Source organism: Monodon monoceros, unplaced genomic scaffold (assembly GCF_005190385.1).
Source record: "Monodon monoceros isolate NGI ecotype Baffin Bay Population unplaced genomic scaffold, NGI_Narwhal_1 Super_Scaffold_12, whole genome shotgun sequence".
Taxonomy (NCBI): Eukaryota; Metazoa; Chordata; class Mammalia; order Artiodactyla; family Monodontidae; genus Monodon; species Monodon monoceros.
In genome coordinates this window covers 106,607,414-106,627,230 of record NW_021703768.1, presented here as the reverse complement: position 1 = coordinate 106,627,230, position 19,817 = coordinate 106,607,414, and the positions used below count along the sequence as shown (strand labels likewise).

Sequence of the window (19,817 nt, the reverse complement as noted above, 5' to 3'; positions counted from 1 at the left end):
AGGAGGACCGTAACTAGGAAGTGACAGGTTTAGAGATGCAGTCTGGTGCCAGATTTTGTGGGGCTTTGCAGGCCCAGGTAAGTACTTTGGACTTTAGTTTGAGTTCTCAAAATGAGAGTCAATGGAGAGTTCTGAGCAGAGGAGTGAAATATTCTGACCTCCATTTAAAAAGATTTGCTCTGGCTGCTGGGTGGTTAAAAAGATGATAAGGGAACATGTGGATGCAGGGAGAGCAATTAAAAAGCTATTGCAGTAGTGTGAGTTTTGATGATAGCTTAGACCAGGAGTTTATTGGTAAACGTGATGAGAAATGGTTGAATTTCATGTATTTTGAAGGTTGAACCAACAGAATTTGTTGAGGGTCGCTTGTGAGCTGGGGAAACAAAAGAATTGAGTAGTTCCAAGGTTTTCGGAAGGGAGGTCACACAGTTCCCATTAACTGAGATGGAGAACATCTGTGGGGGGTACATAGTTGGGTGGGGGGGTAGATACCATGACCTCAGCTTTAGATGGTTAATTTGAGACACCTATTAGACATTCAGGTAGCCATTTGTAGTTGCATATATGGGTTAAGGTCCAGAGCAAGGTCAAGGCTCACAATATAAATTTGGGAGTCTTCAGCTTGTAGCTGATGTTTAAAGCCACGAGAATAGATAGATCATAAAGGGAGCATTTTGATAGAGAAGAATCCAAGGGCTGAGCCCTAGAACATTTCAACACTTAGAGGTCCAGGAGATGAGAAAGAACCAGCAAAGGAGACTGAGAAGGAAAAATCTGTGAGATAACATCTCCACCAACCAAGTAAGATCTTTGTTACCAGTACCTGTCCTCTCTCCTCCCCACTACAGCATTGAAAGAACTCATAATAGCTGCTGTCTTGGGAGGGAGGAATAGGAAAATAGAAGGAAAAAAGACAACCACATCTCCACTGCTGAAGGCTTCTAAGCTTCCGCAGGCTCAAACTGGGAAGGAGGAAAAGCTTTAACTGGATGAGAAATTAGAACTATGTGGTTTGTTGCATTTGAGCAGACATTTTGTTCATCTAAAAAGGGTAGGAAAACCTAAGGGAGCTGCCTGAAATTTCCTAGGATCAAGAAAGAACTGGTCAAAAGAAAATGTGCAAAATGGCAGTGGGAGAAATAAAAAGTTACTTTCTGCTTGTACCCTTATGGTTTCAAATATTCATTACCACATATTTTCTCAGTTTATTTGAAAACATTTCAACTTCATGACTTATAGTTGTAAGTCTACAGGCAAACATTTAACTTTTGCATAAATCATCAGACAGATCCTGTGAGTAATTTAAAGAAAAGTGAATTTCAAACATGAAGGTCTTTCAGAATCTCAGTGAAGACCCCTGAGGTGCTTCAGTGTCCTTGAGAATTGTCCAGATTACTTCCTGTGGATAAGCAACAATTCTGTCTTGTACTGTAAAGCAGTCATTCAATATGTTGTGCAAATGTGTCTGTGCTCTGTCAGCCCAGAGTGTGACCCCAGTGAGGTCCAATCAGTCTTGGTGAGTTTTCCCAGTCAGCCATTTTGAATTTGCCACTTTGCACACAGAGTGCTAGTGGATGAGTTGTTGGATTTATGCAACTCCATCACCTCCTTGAGCAAATCAAATTGTGTGCTTTACAGGCTGAGTGAGCCTTAGGAGTGACCCCTGCATACTTACACCTACACAATCCAATCTGTGCACAAACACAGATATGTCTGTGCAGTTCAGTGTATGTACAGTTACATATTGAATTTAAACTGGATATATATGAATGAAATCTATCAGGGGAATAAGGAGATCAGCCAAACCCAGGAAAATACAACTGTAACAATTCAAAGATTAACTTTTTTTATAAGAATTGCATATAGTATGTGTCTTAGTAACTGGGCATACCATTTTTGTTGAATTTATTTCCTTTTATGGCGATAAGTATGAAAAGCACAGAGGCTAATGAATATTTATATAATAATTCTATAATGGAAGGTAGGACACATTTTCACTTAATGCCATTTATTTAGAAAATACAAAATAAATGCCTTGATGCATCATCAAATTATTGATGAAAGATCAAGATTTCTTAAATTAAGATTCCTACTACATTATGCCAAAATACATTTAAAAATCCCAAGGGTTTTATGATTATGTCTTAATGTACTGATGTTTAAAAGGAAAAATGGGAACAGAAAATATTAAATGCTTGCATCTTTGCCAAGTCCAAATGGTTATACTGAATTTAACTTTGGAATTTCCTGACTTTTATGTTGTTAAAATTGTAGGTTTTACTCAACATTAAAAGAGCCTTTCAATTTAATTTTTCTATATTAAAACTTTTAAGATAATTATGGAGGGCAGAGAAAATTGGAAGAAAGAAAGATTTTAGAAGACATGGTTTAAACAGTTCATCACTCAATTGTTAGAAATATTCTTTTACAGAAGCTCAGTGTCATCCTTTTAAGCCTTTAGTATTTTGCAGCCTGTAAATAATTTGGTCTTATTTGTCTTGGACTAACAAAAGGTAACAAAATATTGCCACCCTGAGTAAATAAAAAAAAAAAAAAAAGAAAAAATAGGAAGAAAAGGAAAAACCACGGCTGGTAAATAGCTACACTTCCCAAGAGATATCATTTGGGGATGCAGACCAAAAATTTAAACTCATATTGTTTGACTATGTTATCAGAAATTTTCATGTATTTTGAAATACAAATAGCTCTCCAATTGTTGTTGCAGTCTTAAAAACACTATGATAGAATTGCCTCTTGCTGTCATTACTTCATGCCTGAGTTACTCCAAATTAGTATTTAGAAAGATGCACTCTTGGTTTCAGGCCAAAAAGGAACCATGCATTACATTGCTACAGTCGTAGAAGAAAATGCTATTATTTTGCCTAAGCGGACAATAAACCTTTTAATTTAAAAGGTTCCTTTACTGCCTATTAATGTTATTACAGAGTATTTTAAATATACTTCCCTATAACTAGAGGAAAAGGGACAAAGAAGGTATATATAATCATACTATAGTAAAACCCTGAAATAACACAAAAATATTGATATTACGTAGTAGATAACAAGCTTTAATCCTCCATACATTGGATGTACAGTGGATCGTGGTGTTTTCCATGATCCTAAAAAAATATCCTTTCCTTTCCGTCTTTCCCTTGAGCCACTGCCCTCTCTTTTTCTTCCTTTCACATCACACTTAGGGATTATCTACAGTCATTCTTTGTTTCTTCTGACTTACTTTAGAACCCATTGTAACCTAGAGAATATCCCTACCAGTCAAGTGAAACTAATTTCAGCCAGCTCACTAGGTGGACTTTCCCCATTTCTTATGTTACCTGACATTCCTGCCCGCCACCCCCGCCAAAAAAAAAACCCCAACAACAACATCTATACGCAGTTGGCTCCCAGAAATGGAACCCAGATCTCTCCCGAGCTTCCCACCTTTGTATGCAGCTGCGTACCAGACATGTATGCTTTGGATGCCCCCCAGTTATCTCAAACTCTCTGTACCTTTACCAGCATTTCTCAAGTCCCTTGTCTCAGTGATTGGCCCAACTATCCGCTTTCTAGCCCAAGGCACAAATCTGGATAGCACTCTTAATACCTCTCTTTCCTGATACAACCATTTTATCACCAAGAATTTGGATGGATTCCACATCTTAAATATATTTTGAATCCATCCGCTTCACTCTGCCTTTATCACCATGGTCTCTTTTCTGGGTTACTGAGACAGCTTTCTTTGAGGTCTCCCTATCTCCTACTTGTTCTTCTCAATCTTTTTTCCACATTGCAGCCACGATGGTTTTTCTAGAACACAGATTTGGTCATATCCCTCCTTAGTCTCCTGTTCTCGAGACAGAGTTTCTGCATGTCATCCTCTGCTTACATCTCTAGGCTTGTTTCTTTCTATGCAATCTGTGATTCAGACACATTAACTTTTACTTGTTCTTCAAGTCATGCTCTTTGTTGCCTGTCTTTGTGCCCTCTTCTCTCTGCTTGGATAACAATACTCTGTTTCATTTTTGTAGCCTGTTTTAGATCTATTTGCCTGTTATGTTTCAGTTTAACTGTCACTTTCCTGTGTAAGTCTCTCCTGACCCGTTTCTCCTCTGCATTCCCTTGTCACCCTGCACTACTCCTGCTTTAGTATTTATCACAACATATTGTCATTAGGGATAATTCTGATCTCCTGCCCATCACAGCCAGCTTCTGGGGAAGGAGTCCAGCAAACCCCTGGTTTCAGCTGTAGTTACAGCTTAGCAATTCTATTTCTGGTCCAAGGAAATTTTCATCTTGTATTTTGAAACCAACTGGCTCTTTTTGTTTTGTCTTTTTTGTATATTATCCGTCATTGTTCCGTGTTTGGAGCAGAAGGGGAGTACCAACAAATCCTGACTAGAAGTTAAAGTCTGCATGATTAAGCTGTCCAGGTGATTCTTACGCACATTAAAGTTTTGTAACATCTGTGCTCTATTTTATTCTATAGACTGAAGCTATTTGACATGAACTTATTCAACCTCAGATTCCCTTTATTACTACATCCTCATTTTCCATTTTCTCTGCCTTTGATGAAGTGTCTTCCCATCTTTCCAGAGTAGAATGTTCTAGCTCCATGCTTAATTCCATCACCTTTCTAGACTCCTTTTAACTCTTGCTATTAATAAATTCATTTTCTAGCTTGCATCTCTTCTCTTTCCTAACTCTTACCCTTTTTTTTTTTTTGCGGTACGCGGGCCTCTCACCGTTGTGGCCTCTCCCGCTGCGGAGCACAGGCTCTGGACGCACAGGCTCAGCGGCCATGGCTCACCGGCCCAGCCGCTCCGCGGCATGTGGGATCCTCCAGGACCGGGGCACGAACCCGTGTCCCCTGCATCGGCAGGCGGACTCTCAACCACCGCGCCACCAGGGAAACCCCTGACTCTTACTCTTTACCTACAATCAAGGCCATCCTAAACCACATTAACACAAAAGCTCTCTCCTCCATCTCTTTGGTCACATCTCACTATACCATTTTTTTCTGACTTTCTTCACTACAGTCGCCTAAAAGCTTAGTTTGTACCAGCAATCTTAAGTTCCTTAGCACCTGTTTCTTATCCTTTCATAAAATTACCTTTATTCTCTTGAATCCCTCATAGCATTCGCTATTCTTGATTACCCTGTTTCTTCTTAAATATAATTCCTTGGTGTATTAGTTTCCTATCGCTGCTGTAACATATTGCTACAAACATAGTGGCTTAAAACAACACGGATTTATTATCTTACATTCTGGAGATCAGAAGTTTAAAATGGATCTCACTGGGCTGAAATCAAGGTGGTGACAGGACTGCATTTCTTCTGGAGTTCCTAGAGGGGAATCCATTGTCTTGACTTTTCCAGCTTCTGGAAGCTGACTTCATACCTTGGCTAGTGGCCTCCATTCTCTTCAAATCTAGCAGTGTGACATCTTCAAACCTCTCACTGAATCTGACATTTCTGCCACCCTCTTCTGTTCAAATGGACCTTTGATTATGTTGCAGCCAGGACGAGATAATCCACAGTCCTCTCCCCATTGCAGGACCAATCAATGAATAATCTTAATTCCCCTTTGTCATGTAAACTAACATATTCACAGGTCTCCAGGATTGGGGCTCTGATGTCATTGGTGGGCTATTATTCTACCTACCACACTTGACTTGATTAAAATTAAATAGCCTTTCAATAATTCTGGTGACCTTTTTACTTTTTATTTATTCTCGCTTGATTTTCTTCCTTCAAGTGAATATACCTCCTTTGTAACTATCTTTAACACCCTCTCTTATGTTCTCTTCTCTTTCCTTTATATTCTCATCTCACTGATTATATTCACATTGATGGTTTCAACTGTCTTTATCCATAGATAGATACCAATAACTGTCTAAAGATTTAGCCTGAATTTTCAGCTGCTTTATACATATTATTAGCTTGAAATGTTAATGCTGAAACCATCAACTTTGCCAAAAATATAGTTTCTTTACTTCACTAACTTTATTAATATTAGCTCAGTAATGAAGCCTTATTGTTCCTTTCCCATACGCTCGCTTTGATTTCAGGATCTATATTCATTTCATTTATTCTTTCTTTATTTTAAACATTTTTATTGGAGTGTAATTGCTTACAATGGTGTGTTAGTTTCTGCTTTATAACAAAGTGAACCAGCTATACCTATACATACATACCCATATCTCCTGCCTCTTACGTCTCCCTCCCACCTTCCCTATCCCACCCCCATAGGTGGTCACAAAGCACCGAGCTGATCCCCCTGTGCTATGCGGCTGCTTCCCACTAGTTATCTATTTTACATATGGTAGTGTATATAAGTACATGCCACTCTCTCACTTCGTACCAGCTTACACTTCCCCCTCCCGTGTCCTCAAGTCTGTCTGTACGTTTGTGTCTTTATTCCTGTCCTGCCCCTAGGTTCTTCAAAACCATTTTTTTTTCTTTTTTAGATTCCATATATATTTGTTAGCATATGGTATTTGTTTTTCTCTTTCTGACTTCATTCCGTATGACAGACTCTAGGTCCATCCACCTCACTACAAATAACTCAATTTCATTTCTTTTTTTGGCTGAGTAATATTCCATTGTATATATGTGCCACATCTTCTTTATCCATTCATCTGTCCATGGACACATAGGTTGCTTCCATGTCCTGGCTATTGTAAATAGAGCTGCAGTGAACATTGTGGTACATGACTCTTTTTGAATTATGGTTTTCTTAGGGTATATGCCCAGTAGTGGGATTGCGGGGTCATATGGTAGTTCTATTTTTAGTTTTTTAAGGAAGTTCTGTACTGTTCTCCATAGCGGCTGTATCAATTTACATTCCCACCAACAGTGCAAGAGGGTTCCCTTTTCTCCACACCCTCTCCAGCATTTATTGTTTCTATATTTTTTGATGATGGCCATTCTGACTGGTGTGAGATGATATCTCATTGTAGTTTTGATTTGCATTTCTCTAATGATTAGTGATGTTGAGCATCCTTTCATGTGTTTGTTGGCAATCTATATATCTTCTTTGGAGAAATGTCTATTTAGGTCTTCTGCCCATTTTTGGATTGGGTTGTTTGTTTTTTTGATATTGAGCTGCATGACCTGCTTGTATATTTTGGAGATTAATCCTTTGTCAGTTGCTTTGTTTGCAGATATTTTCTCCCAGTCTGAGGGTTGTCTTTTGGTCTTGTTTATGGTTTCCCTTGCTGTGCAAAAGCTTTGAAGTTTCATTAGGCCCCATTTGTTTATTTTTGTTTTTATTTCCATTACTCTAGGAGTTGGGTCAAAAAAGATCTTGCTGTGATTTATGTCTGCCTATGTTTTCCTCTAAGAGTTTTATAGTGTCTGGTCTTACATTTAGGTCTTTATTCATTTTAAGTTTATTTTTGTGTATGGCGTTAGGGAGTGTTCTAATTTCATTCTTTCACATGTAGCCATCCAGTTTTCCAAGCACCACTTACTGAAGAGGCTGTCTTTCCTCCATTGTATATTCTTGCCTTCTTTATCAAAAATAAAGTGATCATATGTGCATGGGTTTATCTCTGGGGTTTCTATCCTGTTCCATTGATCTATATTTCTGTTTTTGTGACAGTACCATACTGTTTTGATTACTGTACCTTTGTAGTATAGTCTAAAGTCAGGGAGCCTGATTCCTCCAGCTCATTTTTGTTTCTCAAGATTGCTTTGTCTCTTTGGGGTCTTTTGTGTTTCCATACAAATTGTGAAATTTTTTGTTCTAGTCTGTGAAAAATATCATCGGTAGTTTGATAGAGATTGCATTGAATCTGTAGATTGCTTTGGGTAGTAGAGTCATTTTCAAAATGTTGATTCTTCCAATCCAAGAACATGGTGTATCTCTCCATCTGTCTGTATCATCTTTAATTTGTTTCATCAGTGTCTTATAATTTTCTGCATACAGGTCTTTTGTCTCCTTAGGTTGATTCCTAGGTATTTTATTCTTTTTGTTGCAATGGTAAATGGGAGTGTTTCTTTAATATCTCTTTCGGATTTTTCATCATTAGTGTATAGGAATTCAAGAGATTTCTGTTCATTAATTTTGTATCCTGCTACTTTACCAAATTCTTTGATTAGCTCTAGTAGTTTTCTGGTAGCATCTTTAGGATTGTCTATGTATAGTATCATGTCATCTGCAAACAGTGACAGCTTTAACTCTTCTTTTCCGATTTGGATTCCTTTTTCTTCTCTGATTGCTGTGGCTAAAACTTCCAAAACTCTGTTGAATAATAGTGGTGAGAGTGGACAGCCTTATCTTTGTCCTGATCTTAATGGAAATGGTTTCAGTTTTTCACCTTTGAGAACAGTGTTGGCTGCGGGTTTGTCATATATGGCCTTTATTATGTTGAGGTAAGTTCCCTCTATGCCTACTTTCTAGAGGTTTTTTATCATAAATGGGTGTTGAATTTTGTTGAAAGCTTTTTCTCCATCTATTGGGGATATCATATGGTTTTTCTCCTTCAATTTGTTAACATGGTATATCACATTGATTGATTTGCATATATTGAAGAATCCTTGCATTCCTGGGATTAACCCCCTTGATCATGGTGTATGATCATTTTAATGTGCTGTTGGATTCTGTTTGCTAGTATTTTGTTGAGGATTTTTGCATCTATGTTCATCAATGATATTGGCCTGTACTTTTCTTTCTTTGTGACATCTTTGTCTGGTTTTGGTATCAGGGTGATGGTGGCTTTGTAGAATGAGTTTGGGAGTGTTCCTCCCTCCCCTAAGTTTTTGAAGAGTTTGAGAAGGATAGTTGTTAGCTTTTCTCTAAACGTTTGATAGAATTCGCCTGTGAGCCATCTCGTCCAGGGCTTTTGTCTTTTGGAAGATTTTTAATAGCAGTTTCAATTTCAGTGCTTGTGATTGGTCTGTTTATATTTTCTATTTCTTCCTGTTTCAGTCTCGGAAGGTTGTGCTTTTCTAAGAATTTGTTCATTTCTTCCAGGTTGTCCATTTTATTGGCATAGAGTTGCTTGTAGTAATCTCTCATGATCCTTTGTATTTTTGCAGTGTCAGTTGTTACTTCTCCTTTTTCATTTCTAATTCTATTGATTTGAGTCTTCTCCCTGTTTTTCTTGATGAGTCTGGCTAATGGTTTATCAATTTTGATTATCCTCTCAAAGACCCAGCTCTTAGTTTATTGATCATTGCTATTATTTCCTTCATTTCTTTTTCATTGATTTCTCATCTGATCATTATGATTTCTTTCCTTCTGCTAACTTTGGGGTTTTTTTGTTCTTCTTTCTCCAGTTGCTTTAGGTGTAAGGTTAGGTTGTTTATTTGAGAATTTTCTTGTTTCTTGAGGTAGGATTGTATTGCTAAAATTCCCTCTTAGAACTGCTTTTGCAGCATCCCATAGGTTTTGCATCGTCGTGTTTTCATTGTCATTTGTTTCTAGGTAGTTTTTTGATTTCCTCTTTGATTTCTACAGTGGTCTCTTGGTTGTGTATTGTTTAGCCTCCATGTGTTTGTATTTTTAACAGTTTTTTTCCTGTAATTGATAGCAAGTCTTATAGCGTTGTGGTCAGAAAAGATACTTAATATGATTTCAATTTTCTTAAATTTACCAAGGCTTGATTTGTGACCCAAGATATGGTCTATCCTGCAGAATGTTTCATGAGAACGTGACAAGAAAGTGTATTCTGTTGTTTTGGGATGGAATGTCCTATAAATATCAATTAAGTCCATTTTGTTTAATGTGTTGTTTAAAACTTGTGTTGGCTTATTTATTTTCATTTTGGTTGATCAGTCCACTGGTGAAAGTGGGGTGTTAAAGTCCCCTACTAGGATTGTGTTACTGTCAGTTTCCCCTTTTACGGGTATTGGCATTTGCCTTATGTACTCAGGTGCTCCTATGTTGGCTGCATAAATATTTACAATTATTATATATTCTTCTTGTTCCCTTGATCATTATGTAGTGCATTATGTATGTATCCCTTGATCATTATGTAGTGTCCTTCTTTGTCTCTTGTAATAGTCTCTATTTTAAAGTCTATTTTGTCTGATATGAGAATTGCTACTCCAGCTTTTTTTGTTTTCATTTGCATGGAATACCTTTTTCCATCCCCTCACTTTCGGTCTGTATGGGTCCCTAGGTCTGAAGTGGGTCTCTTGTAGACAGCATATATATGGGTCTTGTTTTTGTATCCATTCAGCCAGTCTGTGTCTTTTGGTTGGAGCATTTAATCCATTTACATTTAAGGTAATTATCGATATGTATGTTCCTATTACCATTTTCTTAATTGTTTTGGGTTTGTTTTTGTAGGTCTTTTCCTTCTCTTGTGTTTCCTGCCTAGAGAAATTCCTTTAGCATTTGTTGTAAAGCTGGTTTGGTGGTGCTGAATTCTGTTAGCTTTTGCTTGTCTGTAAAGGTTTTAATTTCTCCATTGAATCTGAATGAGATCCTTGCAGGGTAGAGTAATCTTGTTTATAGGTTTTTCCCTTTCATCACTTTCAGTATGTCCTGCCACTCCCTTCTGGCTTGCAGAGTTTCTGCTGAACATCAGCTGTTAACCTTATGGGTATTCCCTTGTATGTTATTTGTTGTTTTTCCCTTGCTGCTTTTAATATTTTTTTCTTTGTATTTAATTTTTGATAGCTTGATTAATATGTGTCTTGGCATGTTTCTCCTTGGTTTTATCCTGTATGGGACTCTCAGGACTCCAGGAAGCCCTGGACTTGATTGACTATTTCCTTTCCCATATTAGGGAAGTTTTCAACTGTAATCTCTTCAAATATTTTCTCAGTCCCTTTCTTTTTCTCTTCTTCTTCTGGAACCCCTATAATTTGAATGTTGGTGCGTTTAATGTTGTCCCAGAGGTCTCTGAGACTGTCCTCAGTTCTTTTCATTCTTTTTTCTTTATTCTGCTCTGCAGTAGTTATTTCCACTATTTTATCTTCCAGGTCACTTATCCGTTCTTCTGCCTCAGTTATTCTGCTATTGATCCCATCTAGAGTATTTTTAATTTCATTTATTTTGTTGTTCATCGTTGCTTGTTTCATCTTTAGTTCTTCTAGGTCCTTGTTAAATGTTTCTTGTATTTTCTCCATTCTGTTTCCAAGATTTTGGATCACCTTTACTATCATTATTCTGAATTCTTTTTCAGGTAGACTGCCTATTTCCTCTTCATTTGTTAGGTCTGGTGGCTTTTTACCTTGCTCCTTCATCTGCTGTGTGTTTCTCTGTCTTGTTTGGGGTCTCCTTTTTGCAGGCTGCAGGTTTGGAGTTCCCGTTGTTTTTGCTGTCTGCCTTTGGTGGCTATGGTTGGTTCAGTGGGTTGTGTAGACTTCCTGGTGGAGGGGACTAGTGCCTGTGTTCTGGTGGATGAGGCTGGATCTTGTCTTTCGGGTGGGTAGGGCTGTGTACGGTGGTGTGTTTTGGGGTGTCTGTGACTTTATTATGATTTTAGGCAGCCTGTCTGCTAATGGGTGGGGTTGTGTTCCTGTCTTACTAGTTGTTTGGCATAGGGTGTCCAGTACTGAAGCTTGCTGGTCGTTGAGTGGAGCTGGGTCTTTGTGTTGAGATGGAGATCTCTGGGAGAGCTTTCGCCATTTGATATTATGTGGAGCTGGGAGGTCTCTGCTGGACCAAAGTCCTGAACTCGGCTCTCCCACCTCAGAGGCACAGGCCTGACACCCGGCTGGGGCACCAAGACCTTGTCATTCACATGGCTTTTGGGAAGTCTGAGGTCTTCTGCCAGCATTCAATAGGTGTTCTGTAGAAGTTGTTCCACATGTAGATGTATTTCTGATATATTTGTGGGGAAGAAGGTGATCTCCATGTCTTACTCCTCTGCCATCTTGAAGGTATCCCTTTCATTTATTCTTTCTTCTCCTAGTCCCACCCTCATTAACTGGAGCTTAGACCATATCTGCCTCTGACCCCATTTTTACCCTAGCACTGTTCTTCTTTATCAACACTGGCACAAAGCATTGCCAAAAGTAATAATCCTTTTTTTTTTTTTCTTTTTGGCTGTGCTGGGTCTTTGTTGTGGCATGTGGGCTCTTCATTGTGGCACACAGGCTTCTCTAGTTGCGGCATACAGGCTTTCTAGTTGTGGTGCGCAGGCTCAGTAGCTGCAGTATGCAGGCTAGTTGCCCCACAGCATGTAGGATCTTAGTTCCCCAATCAGGAATCGAACCCGCATCTCCTGCATTGGAAGACAGATTCTTAACCACTGGACCACCAAGGAAGTCCCCCAAAAGTAATATTCTTATTCCCTTTCTCCTGCTTAGTGATTCAGTTGCTCCTCGTTGCTACAGAGCAAGAAAAGATTCCTGAGAATGTCATTCTAACCTTCTAGTTGTATCTTCTACTCCTTATAAATACCCGCAGCTCAGGGGAAAGTCTTCATTCCTCATCCATAGTTTTTGGCTTATACTTTTTCCCATCTTCTCTGCCTGTTTAAATTCTGCCCCATTCTTTAGGGTCTTTTATCAACTACTATGTCCTCCAAGAACTTTTCCTGTTTCTCATAATTAAATTGAAGTAGCATATTGTTAATCTTATATGGTGGAATCAATCATATCATGCCTTGTTTTAAATTTACCTACTTAATAAATTATAAATTCATGATGGTTAGAGATTATGTATGGCTGATACATGTTATATGACAAAGGACTTTAATCAGCAATTACTTAATGAGTTCATGAATGAATGGTAGATGCTGAATTTAAATCTATTTATTTGATTTAAAGAGAGAAAATTGAGCTTTATGAAGAATTAATAGCATTTTCATTAACATTTCTTATGAACATAGATGCAAATATCTTCAAGAAAACATGAGCACACTAAATCCAGCCACATATAAAAATGATTATACATCATTATCAATTAGGATTTATCCCAGGAATGCAAGTTCGTTCAGCATCTGAAAATCAAGTAATGTAATATATCATATAAGTAGAATAAAGGACAAAAGCCATATGATCATCTCAATATATGCAGGAAAAGTATTTGAAAACAATCTGACACCCTTTCATGATAAAAATGATCAATAAATTAGGAATAGAAGAGTACATTCTCAACCTGAAAAAGGACATATATAAAAAACTATAGCTAACATCATACTAACTGGCAAAAGAATCAATGCTTCCCTGAAGATCAGGAATAAAATAGATGTTCACTCTCACAACTTCTATTCAACATTGTGGTGGAGGTTCTAGCCAGGGCAGTTAGGAAAGAAAAGGAAATAAAAAGTATCCAGGTTGGAAAGGAAGAAAAACTATTTGCAGATGACACACATTCAGTGGATAAGGGATCAACTAAAATGAGTAAGGTATCCACTAAAGTGGAGAAGATATCCTCTAAAAAGCTATATTTAGACCCAGTAAACAGTTCAGCAAGGTTGCTGCTATAGAATATCAACATATAAAAATGAATTGTATTTCCATACATTAGCAGTGAACATTCTGAAAATGAAACTAAGAAAAGTATTCCACATCCAATAGGACCAAAAGAATAAATGCTTATGAACAAATTTAACAAAGGAAGTGAAAGATTTGTACACTTAAAACTCTAAAACCTTGCTGAAAGGAGTTAAAGAAGATCTAAATGAAAGGAAAGATATCCTATGTTTGCAGATTGGAAGACTAAATATTAAGATGACAGTATTCCTCAAATTGATCTATAGATGCAACACAGTCCCCGTCAAAATCCCAACTGGCTTTTTTGCAGAAATTGACAGTCTGATCCTAAGGTTCATATGGAAATTTATATGCAAATCATGTATCAGATATGGGACATATATAAAGAACTCTTACAACTCAATTTTAAAAAGACAAATAACTTAATTAAAAACTGGCAAAGTAATTGAATAGATATTTCTCCAAAGAAGACATATAAAAGCAATCAATAAGCACGTTAAAGTGTGCTCAACGTTATTAGTCATTAGGGAAATGCAAACCAAGAGTATAATATGATACCACTTCACATCCTTAAAATAGAAAAGGTAATAATGAGTGTTGGCAGGATGTGGAGAAATTGGAATCCTCATACATTGCAAGTGAGCATGTTAAATATTACAGCTGCTTTGGAAAACAATTTGGCAGTTCCTTAATAAGTTAAATATAGAGTTATCATATGACTCAGCCATTTTACTTCTAGGTGTGCATACCATGTGAGATGAAATCATATGTCCAGAGAAAAGTAGTACTCAAATGTTCATAGCAGCTTTACTCGTAATAGCGAAAAATTGAAAAGAATTCAAATATCTATCAACTGATGAATGGATAACTAAAATGTGGTATATCCATACAATAGAATATTATTCAGCAATTAAAGGAATGAAGTTTTGACATTTGCAGCAACATGGTTGAACTTTGAAAACATCATGCTAAGTGAAAGAAGCCAGTCATGAAAGACCTTATATTTTATGGTTCCTTTATATGAAATGTCCAGAATAGGCAAATATATAGATACAGGTTAGCTGTTATAAGTCATAAATCTATTAGTTATGGATTAGCTATTGCCTAGGGCTTAGAGGGAGGTAGGGAGAGTGACTGCTAATGGGGTGGAATTACTTTGGCAGGAATGAAATTGCTCTAAAATTAAATTGTAGTGACAGTTGTACAACCCTGTAAGTACCAAAAATTGTTGAATTTTGTACTTTAGGTGGATGACTGTATTACCGTGCAATTATTATATTTTGATAAAGCTCTTTATAAAGACACAGTGAAATTCTGAGTGCAATTGATATACATTATCCTTTCAATATCTGAAAAAGGTAAAGCAAACATTACTTTTCCATTACAACTTATTTTATCATTTTGAAAGTGCCTGTTGTCCCTATAAAAGCTTGAAATAGCAACTTATTGTATTTAAAATTTAGCCATAAGTTTTCCTAGTTTCAAATAGTATATTAATAAAAATTCAGTGTACATAGAAGAGAAATAATATTTACTTTTTTTCTATACCAAAAGAAAAGTTATATGGAATATGCCAAATACATGTGGTTCCTTGGCATGGGATGGAAAGAAAATATTCTATGAGCACTTTTTTTAAACAAAATTTCTTATTTTATTTGTTCTAAGTTCTCTGTAACATAATTGTTACATGGACTGCTTTTATGTATGACATGTAAATATTGGAATTGACAGAATCTCTAGGGCAATGTTCTTAGAATTCAGTGATATCTGAGATCACACTTAGCACTACTTACCAAATTATTCATTATATTCTGCTTAGAGTAAGAGTTACAGTGAACGTTGTAAATGTTGGTTGACAAATATGAGGTTATGTGGTTTGGCAGTCAGAAATCTGTCAGATGGTTTTGCTTAGATCTACTTTCCTTTAAAAAAAAAAACCAAAAAAAACCTGTATTCCACTTCTTCAAATTACCAAACACTTTCCAGTCCTTCTCTTTCTTTACCCTCCCATGGCACACTTAAAGCTCCGTCTTTTTTGACAGAGTTCTTCCTTACTATCCCGTCATCATACTCTTGCTTTTACCTTCCCTGATTCTTCCTCCCAGTCTCCTGTACTGGCTTCTCTTCCTTTGACTTTCCCTTGGATGGTGGTGATTCTCAGAGTTCCCTCCTTAAATTCAATTCTTTTCATTTATGTGTCTTCTTTGGAAATCTCATTTATTGCTACAACTTCAAAAGCAATCTGCAGAGTCGATGATAAACCACAAATATACATCTTTACCCCTTACTTTTTTTTACTGAGTTTCAAATTTTTAGCTTAAGAGTTGGAATTTCTGCCTATTTCTCTTCAACATGTCTTGTTCAAAATGTCCCAAACTCAACCAAACCTCAAAATGTGTTCTTCCCTCTGTATCCCATTTCCTGTTAATAGCACTGCCATTAGCTCCCTTCTCAATCAAGCCAGAAGTCTGAGATATTTATCTAGTGGCAAAGTCCTGTTGAATTCTCCCTCTAGAATCTCTTGAATATGAGTTCTCTCCCTCATCATAAAGCTTACTTCAGGCTCTCATCATTTATCACTGGACTATTTATTGTCTATCTACATTAAACACAAGGATTATCTTTCTGAAATATTGATTTGCTTATGAAATGTTCTTGTTTAATTTAAACCTCTTCATAGACACCTTAAATCATTTCAGGAAAAAAGCCAAAGTTCTTGGGAAAGCTCTCATATGGGTTCAGGATTCAGCATATGGCTGACTAGCTAAGCTTATCTTCATCAGTTTCCCAACCTTGCTGGTACACTTTCCATTGTTCAGCTATGCTGTATTTTCAGTTGTATTCACCCATACTGTTTCTGGCTTTTATTTTTGTTTTCATTGTTTTTTATTAGTCTAAAGCTAACTGTATTCCACTTGCAGCAGTAATTAGTTCAGGACTCCAGGCCTAAGTCAATGAGCACATTTTCCTGGCTAGAGGAATCATTCAAAAGAGTTAGCATGTGACTCAGTTCAGGATATTAGGAGAAAAGGGAAGATTTGCTGGGTGCTCCTGGGAAAAAGTACTCCTCCTCTTAGAAGAGAACCGCTGGAAGAGACACCCTCTCTTCTCCACTAGATGTCCCAGTCAAAGATCTAGCCTAGGACTGCTATAACCATTTTGCTTCCATCAGGGAAGTCAGCCTTAAGGATGACATCAAAGCACAGAGGAGAGATAGGTGAGTAGATCTCAGAGAAGCCGAGCAAGAGACATTGCCTTAAAACAACCTAAAATCCTTGCCACTTCTGGACTGCCAGATATGCAAGCTATTAAATTTCTGGTTTATGTCAGTTTGGATCAGTTTTTCTATTGCAGACCAAAGCCTCCAAACTAATAAATAAACGTTTTTTAAAAAGTTCAAGGGGAGATGGACAGAAGCATATTAGGTATGCAGAACGTGAATGAAATGAATTCCCATTAAGACTGCCTTTTCCTGTGAATAGACTTGTCCCTGTTAGGCTTACTTGTTTGTACCTACATAGGCAATGTATGTTTTGTATTTGTGAAGATACTACTTCCAAATCTGATTGTGACGTATGGTCTTGAAAAACTATTATTACAAAAGAGCTAAATGCATGCATCCTTCTTAACATAAATGTCAATGCTAAATTTAAATTGATGAATAAATATTGGGTACATCGAAAGGCAGGGTTTTTTGATCAGTAAAAAAACAAAACACCAAATTTTTTAATTATTAAAATTTGAGGGGGAGCCTAGCCCAAAAATAAATGAAAAATATTCCTATTGTTCATATAGAATTCTTAAATACTTTACTGAGAACCTTTTACATATAATTATTTGGAAGCTAACTTTTCAAGGTTCTTACTTAATTCTAAGGAGAATTGTGAAACATGGAGTTTTTGTAAAATAAAATATTTAACACAAAACCCACAAATTTAATATCATTCCATGTGTTCTTCTATGTTCCAGGGTTATTTTTCTCCACTTAAAAAAGAAAAATGTCAAACATCTTTCAGTTTCTACTCTTTGTTGTCAGGAGGCTATTTGGAAGTAGAGCACAAAGAAGTTTTTTATTATGAAAGGAAATGGCTGAAAATAAGAGTAAATGCTTAAATTAAGGACTAAATGAAGATTCCTAATTTTTAAGAATTTGGATCAATCCTGGGCTCCATAAGTGCCTTGATTGTTGTCATAACTTTGGATATAAGAGGATCAGAAGGAAAGTTTTGGTCCTTCACTTTTGTAGTGCTTGCTGCTTTACTGTGTGCTATTCTCTTTTTCTTTTTGTCTTCCTTATCTAGAAGTGATTATCAGTTTATTTGGTGATTAGAGTATAGCTGTTCTAGTTTCCTTTCTCTTCTGAATCCACATTCGGTTTTATTAAGATGCCCTACACTAAGATAGCAACACAGGATGCAGCAGACCCTAATTTTGCACATATGGTTTCATTTTGTTGGATTAAATCTGATGGTAACTCTTTCACCACATTATATGTTTGCTTCTCATGTAACCAATTCATGTTAGAATTCTGAGCTCTCTAGGGGAATTGGTAGATTATGATTTGTACCACTGTGCCTTCAGTGGCTAACTGTTAAGCCTCTAATGAAGATATTATTTCAGAAAAGTCTGAATCTGGTAACTTTTTTTCTTAAGAACGTTCCAAGAAGACACAGGCATATAGTTATTTCATGATACAGCTTGTAGGCAAGAATGACTTGTCAGTAAACGGCGGGAAAAAAGAATGAATAGAGCAATAGAGGAATTTAAGAAAGGCATTGTCAACCATTCTTTAATTGTGGGGTTTAAAATTTATTTCCTTGTATTTACAATTAGCATATAATTTTTCCTTTGCTTTTCATTGATACACTTAAACATATATGTGTGTGTGTATGTATATATGCATCTAAAAAAACTAAAACAAAACTAAAAGCTCAGGTTTACTTTTCAGTAATCATCCATGCTTATGGCTTTTATAATTGTTCCCTGTATTCACTGATCTTTGCTAGCTCTGTTCCTTAAAAAGGACAGCTAACTCCGAGGCATCTGTGGCTGGATTCTCCTCACAATGGCTCATTTCCTTTTAAATGTATTAACAAGTAGCTTCCAGTGTACCTAATTGTAGCTTTGTTGACTTTCCACCTCTCTCTGCTTATTGAACTAAAAGAAAAGTACATTAAAGCTTATATAAATGGCCAGGTTTTCTGGTTTGGGGACAGTTTAAAAGAAAGCAGACCTTTCATTAATGTGAAAGGGAGTAGACTAGTCCTAACATTGAGTAAACTGAATGGATAAGTGCAGGGAGGCACAATAGGAAAACTGGACACTTCCCAAAGCCACCCAAGTTTGCCCTTTGCCATTTTACTGTATTATTTTAGGTTTGAACTTAATTTCCAGAATGTCAAATATACCGATATTCACATGTAAGTACAAAAACGTATCCTGAAGCCAAATAGAAAAAGAAAAGTGCTTGCCACCCTCCATTGGTTCAAATAATTAATGTGAAAATTAGCTATACATTTTTAAATGTAGTTATTTCATATTTTAAAATATCATCCATGCACGTGTTTTTTTTAAAGTCTCTAGTAGGATAATTCCCTAATTGATGTAGAATGGAAACTAAAACATTTACATCTTTACTTATTTCCAATTTAAATTGCATTTGGGGGAAAAAAAAGGATATAGAGTTTTGCTTTAGTTGGCCTTGTTTTACTGCCATGGGAGTTTACTTTCATCTCAGTTCCCATAGATATGTGTGAGAAATTCTTTAGGGCCTGAAACAAGAGTATCTTCAGGGTTATATGATCTGACCTAATCAACCATGAGTGCTCTCATACTCTTTTTAAAAAATCCCTTTTAAAAGCTATTTAATGAAGGCCTTTCTCAGTCATCTTCTCCTTCTTCCCCTGATTAGACGTTGATGAGTGCAGCATCATTCCTGGGATATGTGAAACTGGCGAATGTTCCAACACCGTGGGAAGCTATTTTTGCGTTTGTCCACGTGGATATGTAACCTCAACAGATGGCTCTCGGTGCATCGGTAAGCCTTGTAGTTTTGAAGGCACAATACACTGCTTCTTTCTAATGACAGGACAGCCCAAACAGGTATGGAGATGGCAACGATTATAAAACGACTGGGAAAATGCTGGAAGAGTTGTTTAAAATAAACGGTACCACTATTGAGGGACTGATCGACCAGGTGCTCTTTGCAAAAACTTCAGTTTCAGAAGCCATCTGGGTTTGCTTTATGTTGTCAAAGCCATTTCTGAAATGAAGAAGGATTTCCTCAAGACACTGCTCTTGCCAAGTGTTACAGACACAAAGGCATGAGAAAGATTTTTAAAAATCTACTTTGGGAGACAAAATGTAGTAATTAAGTGTTCTTTCATTGCTATGAATCATGAATGTAGTGTCTTATTTACTTA

At 36.8% G+C, this 19,817-nt stretch overlaps 1 protein-coding gene across 1 annotated transcript in view; it reads left to right on the top strand.

The window, feature by feature from the left end:
• The window catches only part of FBN2 (fibrillin 2), a 232,352-nt gene that overhangs the window by 93,062 nt on the left and 119,473 nt on the right, over positions 1-19,817 (top strand). Inside the window, exon 8 of the mRNA XM_029216913.1 lies at positions 19,307-19,432. Coding sequence (XP_029072746.1) covers positions 19,307-19,432 — 126 coding nt within the window. The remainder of the gene's footprint in view (positions 1-19,306; positions 19,433-19,817) is intronic.